The sequence below is a fragment of the Phyllobates terribilis genome, unplaced genomic scaffold (genome assembly GCF_046119375.1).
Source record: "Phyllobates terribilis strain yellow unplaced genomic scaffold, ASM4611937v1 Scaffold_119__1_contigs__length_5224398, whole genome shotgun sequence".
In the NCBI taxonomy this organism is placed as follows: domain Eukaryota; kingdom Metazoa; phylum Chordata; class Amphibia; order Anura; family Dendrobatidae; genus Phyllobates; species Phyllobates terribilis.
In genome coordinates this window covers 5,158,450-5,179,639 of record NW_027362879.1, presented here as the reverse complement: position 1 = coordinate 5,179,639, position 21,190 = coordinate 5,158,450, and the positions used below count along the sequence as shown (strand labels likewise).

The 21,190-nt window shown below is 42.6% G+C and overlaps 1 protein-coding gene across 1 annotated transcript; it reads left to right on the top strand.

Annotated features, from left to right (window-relative positions):
* Nucleotides 1-378: 378 nt before the first annotated feature.
* Nucleotides 379-9,551, top strand: LOC141201605 (uncharacterized). Its single transcript, XM_073663605.1, has 2 exons — nucleotides 379-519; nucleotides 6,676-9,551. The coding sequence occupies exons 1-2, from the start codon at nucleotides 474-476 to the stop codon at nucleotides 7,644-7,646; spliced, it is 1,017 nt and encodes a 338-aa protein (XP_073519706.1). The 5' UTR covers nucleotides 379-473; the 3' UTR covers nucleotides 7,647-9,551.
* Nucleotides 9,552-21,190: the final 11,639 nt, after the last annotated feature.

The window sequence follows — 21,190 nt, the reverse complement described above, 5'->3', positions numbered from 1 at the left end:
CATAAAAAAACCCAAACAAACAAAAATAATAACCTTACTTTGATTTTCCCCCCATTTTTCAATACTTTATGTGCTAAATTGAATGTTGTCATTCCAAAGAACAACTAGTCCCACAAAACACAAGCCCTCCGTCTATGTGAATGAAAAAACAAAGTTATATTTTTTGGGAAAAAGGGGAGGAAAAAAACAAAAAATTGGTCTTGTCAGAATAATGTAATTGCTATATATATATATTTTTAAAATTGAATAATTTTACCCCAAAGTTGTGATCTCTTATAATATTATCATTCTTCATGTGAGATTAATCATTAGTCTGTAGATAAATCCAAACATCTGGAAGATGTAGAACAATATATCTCTGATTCTCTTCTGCCAGGATAAGCGCCTCCTTTCTGTCCTTTCTGTGATTGAGAAAACGCTTGAAAGATTCAGAAAGTCCGATGAGTTTTTGGAGCTTATTGTAAAGGGCCTTAATGACGACCTGGGAAAGAAACCACCAGAAACAAAGGATCCAACCAGGTAAGTTCTAATGATCCCATCTGATAAAATGATCAGCTTTATTTCCATGGGATTGTTCTGTAGAAGAGATGGGACCTGCAGCATTTTGATCCTGAACTTCACTATGTATAGATGTAGCAAAGCTTAATGTCACAATTCACACACCGCATTGATAAATTGTCTCAGAAGGTTAGCTCTCATAACAGAATTAACATCACTTATAGTGGAACTAAACTTACAATTTGTTTTCAGAATTGTGAAAATTATGGCACTTTGCAAAGCACTTCATTAGTTTCTTTGGCGTCATATCCATAAAATGATGATGATATTAAAGTGGCCTCCAGACCCTGCTTTTCCCCAGTGCAGGAGCGTTGCTGGGGTCCTAAGAGATCAGGGACCCCAGCCCCAAAGTACATGTTTCCCCATATAACCTCCCTGCCACTTAAAAGAGGACTTATACATATATAATTACACTATACCACTGTTACTAATCTAAAATACACTATACAAAGACCAATATTCCCAAAATTACTACTATACAAGGCCAAAATGATCCTGCTACACAATGTCCTCTACCATCACCACCACACAGTGAGTCCATATATGAAAGAAAACCCCGCAGGGTAAAAGACGATCAAAGGAGTCCAGGGAGTATAAAATCTATCATATTTATTCAGCAATAGAAGAATAGGATGATGGGGGAAGGGACACAACACATATGTGATTGTTAGACATGTAAGCAAAAAAAAGCAAGGCACGCAAGGAAGGGGCCATTCCAGGTATAATGGCTGTCTATAGTATCATCATGGGTGTACTAAAATATCCCAAAATAGACACCGCATATATTCCACTGGGGGCAGCAGTCATCATATGCAGGTGCATCTCACTAAATTACAATATCATCAAAAAGTTAATTTATTTCAGTTCTTCAATACAAACAGTGAAACTCATATATTATATAGAGTCATTACAAACAGAGAGATCTATTTCAAGTGTTTATTTCTGTTAATGTTGATGATTATGGCTTACAGCCAATGAAAACACAAAAGTTATTATCTCAGTAAATTAGAATAATTATCAAAAAACACCTGTAACGGCTTCCTAAGTGTTTCAAAATGTCCCATAGTCTGTTTCAGTAGGCTCCACAATCATGGGGAAGACTGCTGACTTGTGGTGTAATGCATGCAGGTGTCGGGGTCCTGATCCACACTCCATCCTTACCTGAGAGTGAGATACCGCACATCTGGATGAGGTGCAATACCTCTGTAGCAACCGAGCCCTCGGGGCGCTACAGATGCACCTGTATATATAAGGGGTGTGGGTGCTATCTTACTGTAAGGGGCTATGGGAGTCATCATGCTATAAATAAGGGGCAGTGGGGCCATCATATTATATAAAATGGGGAGTGGGTGCCAGAATACAGTTTATAAGGGGCTGTGGGGCCATCATAGAGTATAAAGGGAGCTGTAGGGGCCATAATATAGCGTACAAGTGGGTGTGGGGGCCATCATACAGTATATATTGGGCTGCGGGGGCCATCATACAGTGCAAAGGGAGCTGTGGGGACCATCAGACAATACATAGATAGCTGTGGGGACCATTATGCAGTGCATAGGGAGCTGTGGGGACCATTATGCAGTGCATAGGGAGATGTGGAGACCATCATACAGGGCATAGGGAGCTGTGGGGACCATTATACAGTGCGTAGGGAGCTGTGGGGACCATTATGCAGTGCATAGGGAGCTGTGGGGACCATTATGCAGTGCATAGGGAGTTGTTGGGACCATCATACCGAGTGTAGGGAGCTGTGGGGACTATCATACAGTACATAAGGAGCTGTGGGGACCATCATACAGTGTATAAGGAGCCGTGGTGACCATCATACAGTGTATAAGGAGCCGTGGGGACCATCATTCAGTGCATAAGGAGCTGCGGGGACCATCATACAGTGCGTAGAGAGCTATGGGGACCATCAGACAATGCATAGGGAGCTGTGGAGACAATCATACAGTGCCTAAGGAGCTGTGGGGACCATCATACAGTGCATAGGGAGATGTGAGGACCATCATACAGGGCATAGGGAGCTGTGGGGACCATTATGCAGTGCATAGGGAGCTGTGGGGACCATCATACCGAGCGTAGGGAGCTGCGGGGACCATCATACAGTACATAAGGAGCCGTGGGGACCATCATAAAGTGTATAAGGAGCCGTGGGACCATCATTCAGTGCATAAGGAGCTGCGGGGACCATCATACAGTGCGTAGAGAGCTATGATGACCATCATACAATGCATAGGGAGCTGTGGAGACCATCATACAATGCATAGGGAGCTGTGAAGACCATCATAAAGAGCATAGGGAGCTGTGAGGACCATCATACAGAGCACAGGGAGCTGTGGGGACCATCATACAGTGTCTAGGGAGCTGTGGGGACCCTCATACAGTATCTATGGAACTGTGGGGACAATCATACAGTGTGTAGGAAGCTGTGGGTACCATCATACAGTGTTTAGGGAGCTGTGGGGACCATCGTACAGTATCTAAGGAGCTGTGGGGACCATCATACAGTGCATAGGGGGCTGTGGGGACCATCATACAGTGCATAGGGAGCTGTGGGGACCATCATACAGAGCGTAGGGAGCTGTGGGGACCATCATACAGTGTGTATGGAGCTGTGGGACCATCATACAGTGTATAGGGAGCTGTGGGGACCATCATACAGAGCGTAGGGAGCTGTGGGGACCATGATACCAGTGCATATGGAGCTGTGGGTACCATCATACAGTGCATAGGGAGCTGTGGGGACCATCATACAGTGCATAGGGAGCTGTGGGGACCATCATACAGAGCGTAGGGAGCTGTGGGGACCATCATGCAGTATATAGGGATCTATGGGGACCATCATACAGTGCATAGGGAGCTGTGGGGACCATCATACAGTGTGTAGTGAGCTGTGGGACTATCATACAATATACAGGGTGCTATGGGGGCACTCAGGACATTATTTCTTTCAAATGGGTGCATCATCAGAAATTTCTTCTTTCACCACCCCGAAATCATCGTCCATAGACTTGAAGAAGAACTTTGTAGTTGGGTGTAGTTTGATTGTGGCTTTAAGGGGGCATTATTACTTAAAGGGGATACTCAACGGTATTTGTTGCTTGGAGGGAACAGTTCAGATATTGAAACTTTCATAAGAGCATATCTGGCATTATTACTTGCTAGGTAGCACAGTGGGGTCTTTACTACTTTCTATGGGACGCTATTATTTTTATAGGTCCCCTTTATCTGGCACACAGTCTTTGTAGCATTAATTGGTGGAGGGTAATCATAGTAATGACATAATTTTTGAAGTATTGAGGTTCCTATTCCACGTCGGAAGAGCAGGCAGCATGGGGAGGTTGTGCAGGGTGGGAATAGATGGGGACGGTGCTGGAAATGTGAGAAGTCAGATGGTCTTTGTACAGTGTGTTTTTTTATGTAGAGGCAATGGTCATATCATAATACTATGTACTCACTGTGTAGTGTTGATGGTAGAGGGCATTGTGTAGCGGGATTATTATTGCCTTATATAGAAGTAATTTTGGGAATATTGGTCTTTTAGTTGTGTATTTTAGGTTAGCAACAATGGTGTACAGTAATTATATATGTATAGGTCCTCTTTTAAGTGGCGGGGAGGTTGTATTGGGGCTTTGGCCCCTGATCTTTTAGGACCCTAGCAACGTCCCAGCATACAAGGGATATCGGGCACAAAGTGTTCTGGACGTTTCCTTTACAGTATAAAGCATTTTCCACACAGTATCCTTCCTCTGTAATATACTCCAGGACTGGTGAGGCGCACTGTCGCTCCCTATTTCGCCATAACTCGGCCTCAGCACTGCAGTGCTGATCAGCAGGTCTGCTTACTTGTTCTTCGGTTTCGCGCACTATGTCTTCCACTACTGGCACCCTTGAACCCTTGCACTCGTGACTCCCACTAGTACATCATATTCAGTGCTGCTTTGGGGTCCATAACTCGGCGTCCAATCCAAGTACCCTTCTCTGTAAGGCCACTCTGTCTCATCGGTCCAAAAAAGTCGGGCGCACTTCATGGCCGCCTCATATAGAATGAATGGAGCAGCATTTTAGCATGCGTACCACCGTTCCAATCTAAAGGGGGTGAAGGTTCCTGTAGATTGGAGCTTGTTTTCATTGGACAACCCCTTTATTTTTTCACACACTGTTTTTGCATTTAAGTCTATTTTTTGGTAAATATTCGATGACCTGGTGTAATTTGTGATGTGTTGTTGTTCACCTGAGGTTGTATTGACCTCATTTTATAACTTCTAAGGACCAGACTTTTTTTTAACCCCTTTCCAACCCATGCCGTATTAGTACGCATTTTTGCGTACTGCCCGTTCAGTGAGGGCTGCTGCGCTGAGCCCTCACTGAACCGAGCACATGTCAGCTGATTATTACAGCTGACATGTGCCCGCAACAGCCGCGGGTGGAATCGCGATCCACCCGCGGCTGTTAACCTGTTAAATGCCGCTGTCAATCTCCGACAGCGGCATTTAACGCGCGCTTCCGGGTAGCGCGTCATAAGCCCCGCCCACCGGCGACCCCGCCACGTGATCGCGGGTCGCCGATGGGCGTGCATGACAACCCAGGGTCTGCAGCAGACGCCTGTGATTGTCATGATCTCGTCGCTATGAGCGCCACCTAGTGGTCGGCGCTCATAGCACAGGACCATTTCTGCTGCATACAGGGGACCTGCTGGTCCCCTGTATGTAGCAGAGCCGATCAGACAACTGCTGCCTCTAGTCTCCTATGGAGACTATTGAAGCATGCAGTAAGTGAAAAAAAAAGTTTTTAAAAAAATAAAAAAAATGAAAAAAATATAAAAGTTTAAATCACCCCCCTTTTGCCCCACTCAAAATAAAATAATAAAAAATAAACCCCACATACATATATTTGGTATCACCATGTTCAGAATCGCCCGATCTATCAAAATAAAAAAAGAATTAATCCGATTGGTAAACGGCGTAACGAGAAAAAAATTCTAAACACCAGAATTACGTTTTTTGGTCGCCGCAAAATTGCAATAAAATGCAATAACGGGCGATCAAAACATCGGATCTACCCCAAAATGTTATCAATAAAAACATCAGCCCGGCGCGCAAAAAATAAGCCCTCACCCAGCCCCAGATCACGAAAAATGGAGACGCTACAGGTCTTGGAAAATGGCGCTATTTTTTTTTTTTTTTTACCAAATTTTGGAATTTTTTTTCACCACTTAAATATAAAAGAAGCCGGGTCATTCCACATCAAGTGGACCAGTTTTAAAAATCGTCCCCACTCGACCTTCTCCGATTTTGTTGAAAATTTATAAGGATGTACATGTAGGTTTGAATAGAGGTTCTGTAAATTTTTAGAGCCAGATCTCAAATACATTGGGCAATGTTGACCTTTTACTGCAGGTTCCACCAAGCCTGCGGCTTCAGCTAAGAGGATTTTGCAAACTTTGGCACATAGCCATTAGAGTTCTATACTGGCTATGATGCTGAAATTTGGCATACTAGCTCAACTTTTGCTGCTAAACACAATAAAATTATTACCGGCCATGACAAAACAATATTTCGGCCGCAATTTTGTGTCAAAGTAGCTTGTAAAACGCGTCGCATAAAATTTATGCCAAACTTTGCCCATATATAACTCAAGACCAAAAACCAATAGTAACTGGTGCTTTGCCCTGTACACCAAACATCTACATGACTTTGCATTGCTGCAATATCACGGTCAAACCATATGTATTTGTGGAAATATTCACACCCACATATGATGAAAAACTTAAAAAAAACGAATTTTACCTATTTTTAGGTCAAATTTCTCAAAAAGGGTACCCCTAAAATATATTAATTCTGATATCATTAGAAAGAGCACATTTTTCTCTACAAGGATCATTGTTTTTTTTTTTGGAGTCTCTCAGTTTAAGAAAAGAAAAATGCCACTGAACATGGTGTTATTTATGCGCGTAATGCATTGATTTTGTGTTTGATTTTCAGATTCTTATCACATGTTACAGAGTTGTATTGTTGCTAGCAATGTCTATTATAATCAAAAACCTATAAACCTTTTTGTTTATGAAAAGTTATTGACTATTGTTACATTTTAATGCATATATTATTTATTTTTTAGCGTTGGAGAAAGAAATTGATGAAGAATCGGCCCAGTGCTCTATCGGCCTTGCGAACAATTCGAAGTGCCGCCTTAAGACATTCACCCATAGCAAGGATGAGTTGAAATTGTTTACAAGCTTTGGATTGGATGAACAGAAATTGCTGCGTCGACGAGTGGGACTAAATTTTGACGAACATTCACAAATCTGTTTACACCGTGAAGCTTCATTCTTGACCAAATATGAGCATTTGCAAAAATCGTGTTGCAATCCTTTTGGGAAGAAAGGTCATAACACCAAAAAGAATTTGCGAGCTATCAATTTGTTAGCAGCTGACCAGTTGAACGAATTTACAAAGAATGATGTGAAGCCTGGCCAGAAGATGTGTGCATCATGTCGAAAAGAATTTGCTAACAGGAAAAAATCAGCTGATCCAGTTTCCTCTGAATCAGATCCAGATGGAATGGAATGTTCTCCTGAAATTCTAAATTCAAGCTTAACATCCATTGGCGTCTCTCCTCTGAAATATCCACGGGTAAGCCAGCGGGATTCACTTGGATATGCAAGGAGAAAGATAAGCCAGGTGCAAAATGCATTTCCTAGCAAGATTGCTTCAATTGGAGGGCTTGAGCCGAAAGACATTGAGCAAACAAAAACAGCACAGTGCAAAATGTGTCTGGATTACAATCACCTTTTGGCAGATTTGAAGCAAAAGCTGCAGGTGTCCAGTCGGGCAGAAAAGGTCCAAATCTTGACATTGGCACCTAAAAGTTGGTCCATTAAGGCTATATCAGACGAATTCGGTGTCTCTGAACGAATGGTCAAACAAGCTCGAAAGCTTAAATGTGAACATGGGATCTTAGCCTTACCTAGAATCAAGTGTGGCAAGAAAGTTTCTGAGGAAGTGAAGAAAAAGGTGCAGGCTTTTTTGAGGATGATGAATTCAGTCGAATGTGCCCTGGTAAAAAAGACTATGTATCAGTGTGAATAGCAGGAGAAAAAAAGCAGATGCAAAAGCGACTATTACTGAGCAATATGAGGGAAATGTTTGTTGCCTATCAGGATCGGAAAGGCCCTGAAATTGGATTTTCCAAGTTTTGTGAGCTTCGGCCAAAGTGGTGCGTAACCGTTGGATCTGCTGGAACACATTCCGTTTGTGTGTGTACCATTCACCAAAATGTCAAACTAATGCTTGCAGCATGCCCAATCAATGATGACTACAAAGAGCTCATATGCAAAATGGTCTGTGGAATTGAATCCAAGGACTGTATGCTTGGCCGTTGTGATAAATGCCCGGGTCCTGAAGTTTTAAAAGAATTTCTAGTCAATGTGTTTGTCAACAGTGACCCTGAAGATATTATTGAGTTCAAATAATGGATTTATACTCATCGAGGCACGCTTGATACCAAACAACTGACTATAGAAGATTTCATTGAAGAATTGGTTTTGAAAATTTCTAAACTTTGTAGCCATCACTACATCGCCAAGCACCAAAGTAGCTATTTGAAATCGTTGAAGGAAAATCTGAGACCTGGAGAGCTTGTGATCCTTATGGACTTTGCTGAAAATTACTCATTTATTGTTCAAGATGCCATTCAAGGTTTCCACTGGGAAAATAGTCAAGCTACAGTACACCCATTTGTAATTTACTTCAAGGAGTTAAATGGTGAAGCTGCGCAGAACATCAGCTTGTGCATAATCAGTGATTGCTCACGACATGACACAGTTGCAGTCCACACTTTCTTAACAGTAATTGTGGAGTATCTCAAGACTCTCATCTATGGGATTCGTCATATCCACTACTTCAGCGATGGATCTGCAGCCCAGTACAAAAATGTAAAAAATTTTCTCAACTTGTGCCACCACAATGCTGATTTCAATATCAGCGCTGAATGGAATTTTTTTGGTACCAGTCATGGAAAGTCACCCTGTGATGGGATTGGAGGGACAGCAAAGAGGTTGGCAGCTCGTACCAGTCTTCAACGCCCAACTGAAAACCAAATACTGACCCCGGTGGATTTATTCAACTTTTGCAACGAGCAAATGCATGGAATCAAATTTTTTTTTTGTTCCAAAAGAAAAAATTGATGAAATACGGGTAGTTCAAGAGGAAAGGTTCAAAGATGGACATACAATTGCTGGAACAAGAGAAAATCACCAGTTTGTGCAAATTGATGACAAAAAGATTCACATTTCAAGGGTGTCAAATGACCCAGCATCTTTCATTGCCCATGTAGATAGATCTGTCAGATCAGAAATGCCTTTTGTGCCAATTGCAAACCTCCAGCCAGGGCAATACATTGCCTGCATTTACGATAGGAACTGGTGGATTGGAAATATTTCTGAAATTTCAGTCGACGACCATGATGCATTAATAAATTTTATGCATCCTCATGGACCAGCTAGCTTCTTTCACTGGCCTGTGAGAAATGATACATGCTGGATTCCCGAGCAGTCAATCATTGCAATAATTCCAGCACCAGCTGCAACAGCAGTGGGCCGACAATACAGCTTCTCTGAACCGATTATGTTGCAAATTCAGCAACAATTCCAGATCACTTAGACTGAACATTATGGTTTTGGAACCAACAAAAGATACCCAATATTAGGCTTGGGATCCTAGGCAAAGACACCCACCCTCAGGCTTCGGAACCTGCGATAAAGAGACCGCCCGCGGCTGGCCTTGCACGGCTATCGGCCATGGCTCCTAGGTGATGGGGCTGCCAATTCTCGAAAGACAGCATTATTACAATTCTTAATAGGATTATAATACCAATTCTTAGGGAATTGGTTGTGGTATAACCACCATGGACCAACGCAAGGGTTTGAATAGTGCAGTTACCATTCATTGCTTATTAATAAATAACACCATGTTCAGTGGCATTTTTCTTTTCTTAAACTGAGAGACTCCAAAAAAAAAAAAACAATGATCCTTGTAGAGAAAAATGTGCTCTTTCTAATGATATCAGAATTAATATATTTTATGGGTACCCTTTTTGAGAAATTTGACCTAAAAATAGGTAAAATTCGTTTTTTTTAAGTTTTTCATCATATGTGTGTGTGAATATTTCCACAAATACATATGATTTGACCGTGATATTGCAGCAATGCAAAGTCATGGAGATGTTTGATGTACAGGGCAAAGCACCAGTTACTATTGGTTTTTGGTCTTGAGTTATATATGAGCAAAGTTTGGCATAAATTTTATGCGACGCGTTTTACAAGCTACTTTGACACAAAATTGAGGCCGAAATATTGTTTTGTCATAGCCGGTAATAATTTTATCGTGTTTAGCAGCAAAAGTTGAGCTAGTATACCAAATTTCAGCATCATAGCCAGTATAGAACTCTAATGGCTATGTGCCAAAGTTTGCAAAATCCTCTTAGCTGAAGCCGCAGGCTTGGTGGAACCTCCAGTGAAAGGTCAACAGTGCCCAATGTATTTGAGAACTGGCCCTACATGTACATCCTTATAAATTTTCAGCAAAATCGGAGGTCGAGTGGGGACCACTGGTCCACTTGACATGGAATGACTCAATCCTATACATGTTTGGTGTCTATGAACTCGTAATGACCTGTAGAATAAGAATGGCAGGTCAGTTTTAGCATTCAGTGAACGTGGTAAAAAAAATAAATAAAAAACAACTGTGGTATTGCACTTTTTTTGCAATTTTACCGCACTTTGAATTTTTTTCCCGTTTTCCCGTACATGATATGGTAAAACTAGTAATGGCGCTGAAAAGTACAACTCGTCCCGCAAAAAATAAGCCCTCACATGGCCATATTGCCCAAACAATAAAAACGCTATGGCTCTGGGAACAAGGGGAGCAAAAAACGAAAAAGCAAAAACGGAAAAAGCTCTGTTCCTTAAGGGGTTAATATATCCTGAATAGAACACAATAGAATTGTATGGAAAACATTATTGTGTTCTTCACAATTCAAGGCAACGTGTCCTTATGAGATCTTTTTCTTGAAGGTATATGGCCCTCAGGTTCTTTATCACCATGCAATCTGAAGAGCCAACTTAGACTAAGGCTGTGTTCACACGATGCGTATTTCATGCGTTTCCGCGGCGTTTTTGCAGTTGCGTAAACGCCGCGGAAACGCATGAAAAACGCATGGTAGAAGGGCAGCAATGTTCCCCAATGGAAATCCGCATGTGCTGTGCCCATGATGCGGATTTTTCCGCAGCGTTAACGCTGCGGTCAAAAATCCGCAGCATGTCAATTAATTTTGCGGAAACGCGGCGATTTCGCCGCCATTGACTTGCATTAGAACGCGCCAATTCCGCTAGACAGCATTTGTACTTGCGTAATTGGTGCGTTCTAATGTGCGGATGGTACCCGGGTGTGGAGGAGAGGAGAGTCTCATCCACACCCAGGTACCATTAAAAAAGCTGTAAAAAGAAGAATAAAATAAAAAATAAATGTATTCTTACCTTCTGTCGGCCCGCGCAGCACTCCCGCTTGGTTCCCGGCACTTGCAGTGAGTTGTAGGACCTGCGGTGACGTCAGAGTCATGTGACGGGTCACGTGACGCTGACGTCGGCAGGTCTTTCAATTCAAAGTTGCCGGCAGCCGGGAGAACGGAGTGAGCAGGACAGCGCGGGCCATCGGAGGTAAGTATATACACTCTCTCGGGTCACACTATATAAATCCATGCTGTTTGCATGGATTTATATAGTGTGACCTAGTTATCAAGCACTTTCCAGGTGATGCTAAGATCGCCTGGAAAGCGCTTGTCAATCTGCATACGGAAACGCATGTGAATCTGCATGTGGATCCGCATGTATTCTGCAGGAAAAACGCATGCACAATCTGCATGCGTTTTTTCTGCCAGGGAGATGCAGAAATGATGCAGAAATTTTCTGCTTCATTTCTGCATCGTGTGCACATACCCTAAGAGTGGCCACCACTGGGCATACACCATGGTGCAGCAAGGGCTAGCAATCTGTCCCTCCAATTGTGTGGGTACTTATTGCTTAGGGAATGTCAGTCCAATTCTTCTTTTTAAGAGGGTTCACTGTATGTGCATCTCTGTGCCCGAAGAATATTAACCTGGTGTTACTGTATTACTGCTGTTCCAAGTGGCAAGCACATGGTTCTCTTAGAGACAGTACCCTTGTTTAAACCCAAGTAGACTTGAATTGGAAAGGCCACTGGTCAGGACCAGGACTCTGGTTGCGTACGGTGATGGCGGCATGCACGGTTTCTATGTACGTGTCTGTGTGTAGTCAGAAAAGAATTTCAGTGGTGGCCTAATAACTGCAAGGACCGACGGAGGTGTTGGACAAAGGGAAACGAGTGGCTACAGAACGGTTGGTAAATGTGGGTCACTTCATGCGAATATTGGCCACTGATGACTGAGGCCTCCCTCCTGGTTTGGTCCTGGAGCCCCCCGGCCACTTGTTGAACATCTTTACTGTTTTTTACTGTTACACAAGACCTTGTGTCCCGTTCTTCAGTCTTCTTTCTGTAGCATGGTGTGTATGACGTCCTGTATACAATGTTACTGCTCCATCACAGACTGAACCCCAGAACAATTGTCATGGAATTTGGTACCAGAGTTGATATTATGACATCTTCTCTCTGTGTATGGGGCCCCCATATTTTGTGATTACTCTTATCATTCTCACTGTGTAAGGTGAAATCCAGGAAAAAAAAAACACACAAAACTATATATATATATATATATATATATATATATATATATATATATATATATATATATATAATTTATTTTTTTATTGAAATAGCAATAAGCAACATTGTAATGAAAATATTACTGGTCCTTTAAGAAATTAAACTATGGTCACAGTCACTCTCAGATTGGCCCCGGTGGAGACCACAAAACGAGCTGCGGTCATTGGGGACCACCTGAGAGTCGTTGGGACCCAAAGATCCAGAAGAAGGCAAAGAAACCCCCCCAAAAGAATTCTGATTCAGGGGGGGGGTAATTCCTTCCTGACCCCATTTTTGGCGATCGGATATTTCCCTGGATCTCGTGTATCCTGCTGCTTATTGCTGTATATAACATAGGCTTACGTTATGTGAACAATGGCCAAATAGCTGTTGGCTGAGAACTCGTCCTGTATGATAAAATCTGCGATGGAGGTTCCTAATACAATCACTGAGCTTAGAAGCTCTGTCGGCGTGGCCCACTGAGCCAAGTGATTGGCTGCAGCACTGCAGTCATGATGTCACCCTTGAAGCCAGTGACTAAAGATCAGCGGCAGCGGTGAAGTGCTGGAACTGGAGCAGGAGGTAGTAAAGCTTCATCTGTTCTACTTAAGTGACGATTTATAGGATTTATATTTAAGTGATGAAAAAAAAATTCAGAAATTTGTAAAAAAAATATTAAAAATAATTTGCTTGTGTCGCCACTTTCCGAGATCCGAAAGCCGTGGCGTTTCCATTTTTCGGGAATGGGGCTGCGTGAGGGCTAGTTTTTTGCACCACAAACTGATGGTTATATTGATATCATTTTGGGGTATATACAATGTTTTGATTGTCTGTTATTATTTATTTTTTTCTTGTTGCAACGACTGAAAATCTGTAATTCTGGCATTTTATTTAATTTTCTAGTTACGCCGTTTACTAAATGGATTAATTTATTTTATATTTTGATGGATCTGACTTTTACAAACGCAGCGATACCAAATATGTGTATTTTTTAAATGTTTTATATTTCTTAATATTTAATGGGGGGGAAAACTGGGATGATTTGAACTTTTATACTTTTTTCTTTTTTTTTTAACTTTTCACTGTATTTGTCTCTTTAGAGGGCTTGAACCTGCAATCATCTGATTGCTTGTGCTATATACAGCATTGCTATATATAGCAGAAATCACGGTCTCCTATGAACACTAGCAACAGGCTGGCTGTCACAGGAATACAGTGATGACAAACAGTGTGCAGTGATGGGGCCACACATACCAGGATTGGGGGGGTGAGGAGGCCCCACATACCAGGATTGGGGGATGAGGGGGCCATGCATACCAGGATTGGGGGTTGAGGGGGCCACACATACCAGGATTGGGGGATGAGAAGGCCACACATACCAGGATTGGGGGATGAGGAGGCCACACATACAAGGATTGGGGGATAAGGAGGCCACACATACCAAGATTGGGGGATTAGGAGGCCACAGATACCAAGATTGGGGGATGAGGAGGCGATATATACCAGGATTTGGGGATGAGGAGGCCACACATACCAGGATTGGGGGATGAGGAGGCCACGCATACCAGGATTGGGGGATGAGGGGCCACGCATACCAGGATTGGGGGCTGAGGGGGCCACGTATGCCAGGATTGGGGGATGAGGGGGGGCACACATACCAGGATTGGGGGGATGAGGGGTGCCATGCATACCAGGATTGGGGGATGAAGAGGCCATACATACCAGGATTGGGGGATGAGGAGACCATTCATATTAGGATTGGGGGATGAGACCATGCATACCAGGATTGGGAGATGAGGGGGGGGCTATGCATGCCAGGATTGGGGGATGAGTGGTGCTATGCATACCAGGATTGGTGGATGAGGGGTGGCCATGCATACCAGGATTGGGGGATGAGGGGTGGGGCATGCATACCAGGATTGGGGGATGAGGGGTGCCATATGTACCAGGATTGGGGGATGAGGGGTGCCATACATACTAGGATTGGTGATGAGGGAGCCATACATATCAGGATGGTGAAATTTTCCAGTAGCTGCTCCATTTCCCACCCTAGGCTTATACTCAACTCAATACGTTTTCCCAGTTTTTTTGTGGTAAAATTAGGGGCCTCGGCTTGTACTCGAGTCGCCTTATTTAAAACATACGGTATTTTAAAATCAGTGAGTACGTGGTGCACATAATACTGCAGGACTGTGTGGTGCATTATACTATATGGGGGCTGCATTTTACCCTTTGGGGTGTGAAATATACTGTATGGAGGACTATGGGGAGTGCATTATATTCTATCGAGAACCATGGGAAGTTCATTATACTATATGGCGGATTATGGGGGGTGCAATATACTATATGGAGGATTTTGGAGGGTGCATTATACTATATGGAGGATTATGGGTGGCATATTATACTATATGGAAGTCTATGTGGGGCCATTATGATATTTTGAGGGCTCTGTGGGGGTACGTTATACTGTTCTAGATGGTGGCCCGATTCTAATGCATCGGGTATTCTAGAATATGCATGCGGCCGACCGGGCGCGACTAAGCAGCGAAGCAGTGTTTAAATGGGTTGTGCACTACTTTAAATTAACTTCACAATGTATCCCCTCGGTGCCCCTAATGAATTTTGTAATTACGTCATGTTGTCAATACTGATTGTTACAACATCGCTGACGACGCACAGCCAGCACGTAATTCTCCCGGCTGCCGCCGGCTGTTGCTTCCGCTTACATCACGACTATTTGCGTCTGCAGCCCGGGGTCTGTTCCGCGTACCACAGTGAATGACGGGCTGTGGCCGGGCTTATCCTCCATCATGTCACATCCAGCATCTACCGCGCGCTCTGTCAATGTATGCTTGTGTGGTGAATGCCAGGTGTGACGGGATGTGGATAACTCCGGCCACAGACCATCACTCACCATGGAACGCGAAACAGGAGACTCCTTGGGTGCAGGTGCAAATAGTTGTGACATAAGCGGAAGCAAGAGCCAGCTTCAGGCGGGGGTACATGCTGCCTGTGCGCAGTCACCCGAGTATAAGCCGAGACCCATAATTTTTCAACAAAAAAAAAGGGACAATTTATTGACTTGAGGATAAACCTAGGGTGGGAAATGCAGCACCTACTGTTAAATTTCCATATGCTGGTATGTATGGCTTCCTCATTCCCTAATTGTGGTTTGTATGGCTCCGTCATTCCCCTAATCCTGGTTTGTATGGCTGCCTTTTCTTGGATTGTACGGCTTCCTCATCCTAGCTTGTATGGCCGCCTTATCGTGGTTTTGTATGACCTACTCATTCCCCGATCTCCACAGCACAGTTAAAAAACTAAACTCTAATACACACCTTGCTTCCTTTTCTCCTCTCCAGCGTTGTCTGTTCTGTTTTCAGCAGCTCCTGGCAGGATCTGAGGCACAGCACGCGCTCTCAGATACTGCTCTGAGTTGCTGCTGTCTGTAGATTCGGTCCTTTCCACGCCAGGACTAAGTGTGTGGAGAGGCACAAATCTGCATTCAGTTTAGTAGCACATGCTGCAGATGCCGCTATGAAGATTTAAGAATAATACAATGAATACACAGAATTTTCTGTGTAAAACAATACTTTATTATTAAATATTATTGCTAGAACTTAATACAACTGAACAAAATTATTAAACAGATGATCGAAATATATAAACTATTCCATGAATATCTAACTATTTTAAAATAAATCATCGGACAAAACAAGTACGACCCTAGAATATATTGCTTAACAATATCAACCTAAAATATTTTTGTACATGACATTTTTGGTGAATACTTTTGGACTATCTGTAAGCAACTTTCCTTGTAAATGGGTATCCAAAACTTGCACCTTGACATTGGATCTCATCTTAACTCTTGAAAATGCAACATAGAGTTGTCCATGACCAAAAACGGGCTCCGGTAAATATATGCCAACACGGTGTAGAGTTTGACCTTGTGACTTGTTTATTGTCATGGCAAATGCTGGTTTTACTGGAAACTGTCGACGTCGAAGCCTAAATGGAAATCCGGTGTCCGAAGGACATAAATCAATGCGTGGAATGAACACTTCGTCTCCTTTTGAAGATCCAGTGATCACTCTTGATTGAATTATGTGGGAATGGAGTCCAGTAACAATAAGGCGAGTTCCATTACATAGACCATTTCTGGTATTTAGATTCCGCAGCAACATTACGATTGTTCCAACTTTAAGTTGTAGTCTGTGGGATGGCATTCCTGATGGCGTAACACTATTTAAAAATTCAACTGGATAATGCTCTCTTTCAACTTCATTGTCTACATCCACCGAATCATCACTTTTGTATAATTTATACTCTCCAGGCATTCTATCCATCACACGGGAATTTAGCAGAGCTACGTCATCGTTCTTGGGACAGAGAATTGCTTAGGAAGAGGCCCTCTCAACACTGCTTTGGTCGTTCACATCAATTTCAACACGTTGTCCAAAAACATCACTTACGATGCAGTCAGCGCACAACATGTCTTTTGGTATTTCAATAATGTCTTCTCCAAGGTTATATTCATTGCTAAGTTCACCATTACCAAGTTTAAGAAGCCAGTTGCTGTACTCTGGGTCAGAAGATCGCATGCTGTTAATTAGTTGGAGTTTATTAAACTGTTTCCAAAGGTCAGACATTTTTAAGGTGGACTCGATAATATTTGTTCTTGTTCCATTTGGTACAACTGGAAGGCATTGCCTAAAATCTCCGCCAAGGACAAAAACTTTACCTCCAGAAGGAATTTCATTTTTTTCTGCAACATTTGTAGTCATAACTTCACGCAGAAGTCTGTCAATTAAGCTCAAAGCATATTTGGGTGCCATGGTGCACTCATCAAGTATCAAAAGATTTGCACTGTTTAACTGTTTTCCTGCAAATGTGTCTTGTTTGATTCTGGAAACGAAGATTTCATTGACTGGAACTGGTATCCCAAAGAGTGAATGCATAGTGCGACCTCCTCGTAAAAGGTTTGCTGCAATACCTGTTGTAGCCGATGGCAATACGACTTTTCCCAACCCTCTAACGTGATGCATTAGAACTTCCTAGAGGTATGTTTTACCGCTGCCTCCAGGACCGTCAATAAAGAAACATTTTGGCGTTGGATCGGCTTGGTTTTCTACAGCGCTCACAATAGTGTCATATGCAATCCGTTGTTGTTGATTTAAGGAGTTTTTCTTCTCTGTTGCCAACAATAATTCATAAGCTTCGTCATACTCTTGAATTTGTGGAACTTGACTTGCAGGCTGTGGCAAATTAAAGTCTGAAAATGTTTTTACATGCAGTAGTAGGACATTTTCGACATCTTGCATGGCATAAGATTCGCAATTTTGACAATTTCCACTTCTGTTGTGAAGACGTAAGCAGTAATCCTCTATTATATGTTCTTTGAAATTTGTCCAAAGTTGAGCCGGATTTGTAGGTGGTCCAAATACACAAATGTAGGCAAACAACTCGCGTAGTTTCTTAGGCATATGTAGGGTAACTGCGTCTTCTAAAGTAAGTGTCCACACAGTATCATCCAATAGAAGTCCTAAAGCTAAAGCTGCAGCTTTAAATGTATCGTGCAATACTCCGTTAACTGTTTTCAAATCGTCGTAACTTCTAGCTCCTTTGACATGCAGTAGCAACAGCCGTAGGCAATATCTTTCTTGATCCTTGACACTAACAGTATACATGCGTCTAATTATTCTGCTAAGTCCTCGTTGTCTTGGATTCCAAGTTTTATTCCAAACGTAATGCTCTGGAATCTCTCGATACAAATACTGCCTAACGTTTTCCTCATGTTGGTTCAGCTAAAACCATTCCATTAATGTTGACGTTGTGCTTAAAGTTTTTGAGACATCTTTGAGTATTTTCAAATAAATAAAGCTGCTGTTGATTTGGTAAATGAATAGCTAAACGTATAATGGCATGGGACTGTGAATGCATTAGAAACGCAAATATCCTCCAAGCAGCTTCTGGAGCACTCACATATCTTGAGTCAACAAAACTTGATTCATCGTGATTGACTGTTTTCTGTTGTATTTCGACGTTAGCTTTGTCATGCCCCTTGTAGATGTACTTGAAAAGATATTTTACACTTTTTATTGAAGCGCAGATTTCAACGTTGATGTGACAGTTGTAGCGTTTTAATAAGTACGGGTTGTATGGGACTATCCATGAGTTATTTATAATTTTTTTGCTGCGTACAATGTTATCAATGTATTGTCGCCGGTAGGATGGGTAGCCATCCAAATCTTTAACAGTGTGCTGTTTCAACTGCTTAGGAAACCCTTTTGTACACTTTCAGTTTTACATGCATGGACTTTTTGGATTTGCTGCAAAGCTTGGGCCATGAACCATATGACAGACTACAATATTATACAATTCAGGATACTTTTCTTGGTTAGGAATTTCAGCCCACACTATGTTGTCAATTTCTTCCTCCGTGCGAAACTTGGAATCCAAGTCTAAGATAATTAGTGTATGCGCATGTGGAAGACCTCGTTTCTGAAACTCTATGACGTGTACCATTGCTATGACTGTTCCAAAAAGCCCATTTTTGATGTCTTTCAAATTTGCTGCTGAGTTTTAGTCGAAATACGCGTGCAACTAAGTCCAGCCTGTGTTCAATTTGCTGCCAGGGTTCTAGATTTTCGGTAATTTCTAGCCATTTAGGATTACAGGTCATTGTTACAAAAATGTCTGGTCTTCCATACTTTAGTATTGCCATTGCATCTTGATAACGCTGTTGCATGTTGCGGGGGCTACCTTCAAACGACGACGGGAGAATTACTGTTTTTCCAATTGGAATTCCCTTTTGAATTGATTGTTTTTGCAAATGTTCTTGAAGAACGCAGTAGTCTTCAACTTTAAGTTGTTTTTGGTTCATTCGTATGAAATTTAGATGATTAGCTTCAATTTTAACGTATGCGTTGACTAAGTACTGTTGTGTCAGTTTACCACAGTTTAAAATAGGATTGAAGTAATTTCGGACAGACAGAAGAAAACTGTAGTACTGCAGTTGCGTAATTCTTCTTGAAGTTCTTTGCTGGTGTAGGTTTTCATGCCACCCTTGATCACCTCTTGGAAAGAATAGCGCATACAGAAGAGCATCAATTCATTGTGTTTTAGGAATGAAAGGGTTGTTTTGGTCTGGCTTAAGATGGACTAATATATCCCTTTGAAAAGGAGGCTCTCCATCAACGTTTTTAAAAACAACTGCGACCTCACTTACACGTGGTTTGTTGTAACATCGGGGATCTTTTTACGTTCTTGTTTAATGGTCATGATAATAGAAGTCATTTTAGTCCCATTTTGTATAGCCCTCTGTTCCTCCTCAGTTTCGACTTATTTTAGCATGCGATATGCGGCAGCAAATGGGCTGATTTTTTGTAACTGTACGGCAATCAGGTTCATCAGTTCAGCATTACACTTTTAATTTTCTTTCAGGTTCATCCTTTGTTCTGTAGCCTCATTTGTATCAAAGATGTATAATTGTGCAAATTTTGGTGGTTGTCCTATTTCTGGGTGAAGTGTTCCAGTGCGATGGTAGATCTGGCCGTGAATTTTAAAACAATACGGTCCGAATCCAGGGGCCGGTGCAATGTTGGCACCAAATGAAGCAAACGCATGACAACTGTTGATACTTCTGATATTTTCCATAAAGTTTCTACTGTGTTCATGCTTTCCTTTCATCAAGTGCTCAAACAAATCTGAGTAGTGATGTCTCAGTAGCATAACTTTTCCTTTTTGGCAGCATTGAGTATACTGATTGTCAGATGGTTTTTCATCAATGAAATTCAGACAGTCGCTTTTAGAGCAAACTGCAACCATATTCCCACAGTAGTGTTGAATAATTATAGTTCCATTGTCTGTTACGTAACGCGCAAGTTGTTGAATATTCTGCTGGGTTTGCCTTAGTTGGTAGAGCATTAGTTTTTTATAAATTTGGCGATCGTGTTGTTGTCTGTTTGCCCTGGATTCTGGAGATTCAGTCACCCGACATTGTCTATGGGATTCCGCATCGCATTCATGCCTAGCAGCAGTGTGTTGCGGTGTCTCCCGTTCCCGACGTTGTTTGTGAGATTCCGCATCCTGGGCTTGTCTGGTGGCAGTGTGTTGTGTTGTCTCCTGTTCCCGACATTTTCTGTGAGATTCCGCATTCTGGGCTTGTCTGGTGGCAGTGTGTTGCAGTGTCTCCCGTTCCCAACGTTGTCTGTGAGATTCCGCATCCTGGGCTTGTCTGGCGGCAGTGTGTTGTGGTGTCTGTTGCTCTCGACGTTGTCGTTTCCTTGCTGCTTCTGCTACTTTTCTGTCATCCTCAGTGGTGTATTTTCGCTTACGACCCATTGGAAGACAGGAAGCGTAAATTGTGATAACGTGCAGTAAAGAAGTATCTGTTCAGCGCGCTGTGACTGGCAGAACGTGTTCACTGAACGTGACAGAAGTACATCACACACTGTGACTGACAAAACATGTTCAGTACGTTATGGGCAGTTGGTGAGTCACATGACCACATGGGCGGAGTCAGCCCTGCTATCTCCCGACGGTGGCATACTTATTTTAAATCCGGCGGCAATTGGCCGGAGAGCGTGTTTAAATTTGGCGCCAAAATCGCTGATTGGTCGCGGCCGGCACCAATCAGCAGAGCGTTGTTTAAATTTGGCGCCAATATAGCTGATTGGTTGTGGCCGCAACTAATCAGCAGAGCGGTTTTGAAATTTGGCGCCAATATCGCTGATTGGTCGCGGCCGGCGGCTGCGACAAATCAGCGAACCGTGTTAGTGAGGACTGGGGAGCGGCGCTGACTGTGCTGGTACTTCCGCTGCCAGCAGCCGGGAGATGACCGGCTAGCACCG

What these genes read in the sequence shown, in the direction of transcription:
- LOC141201605 (XM_073663605.1), top strand. Translation starts at nt 474, where the DNA reads ATGACGACCTGGGAAAGAAACCACCAGAAACAAAGGATCCAACCAG. An exon ending in GAAACAAAGGATCCAACCAG is followed by an intron (nt 520 to 6,675) that starts GTAAGTTCTAAT and finishes TTTATTTTTTAG; the next exon opens with CGTTGGAGAAAGAAATTGAT.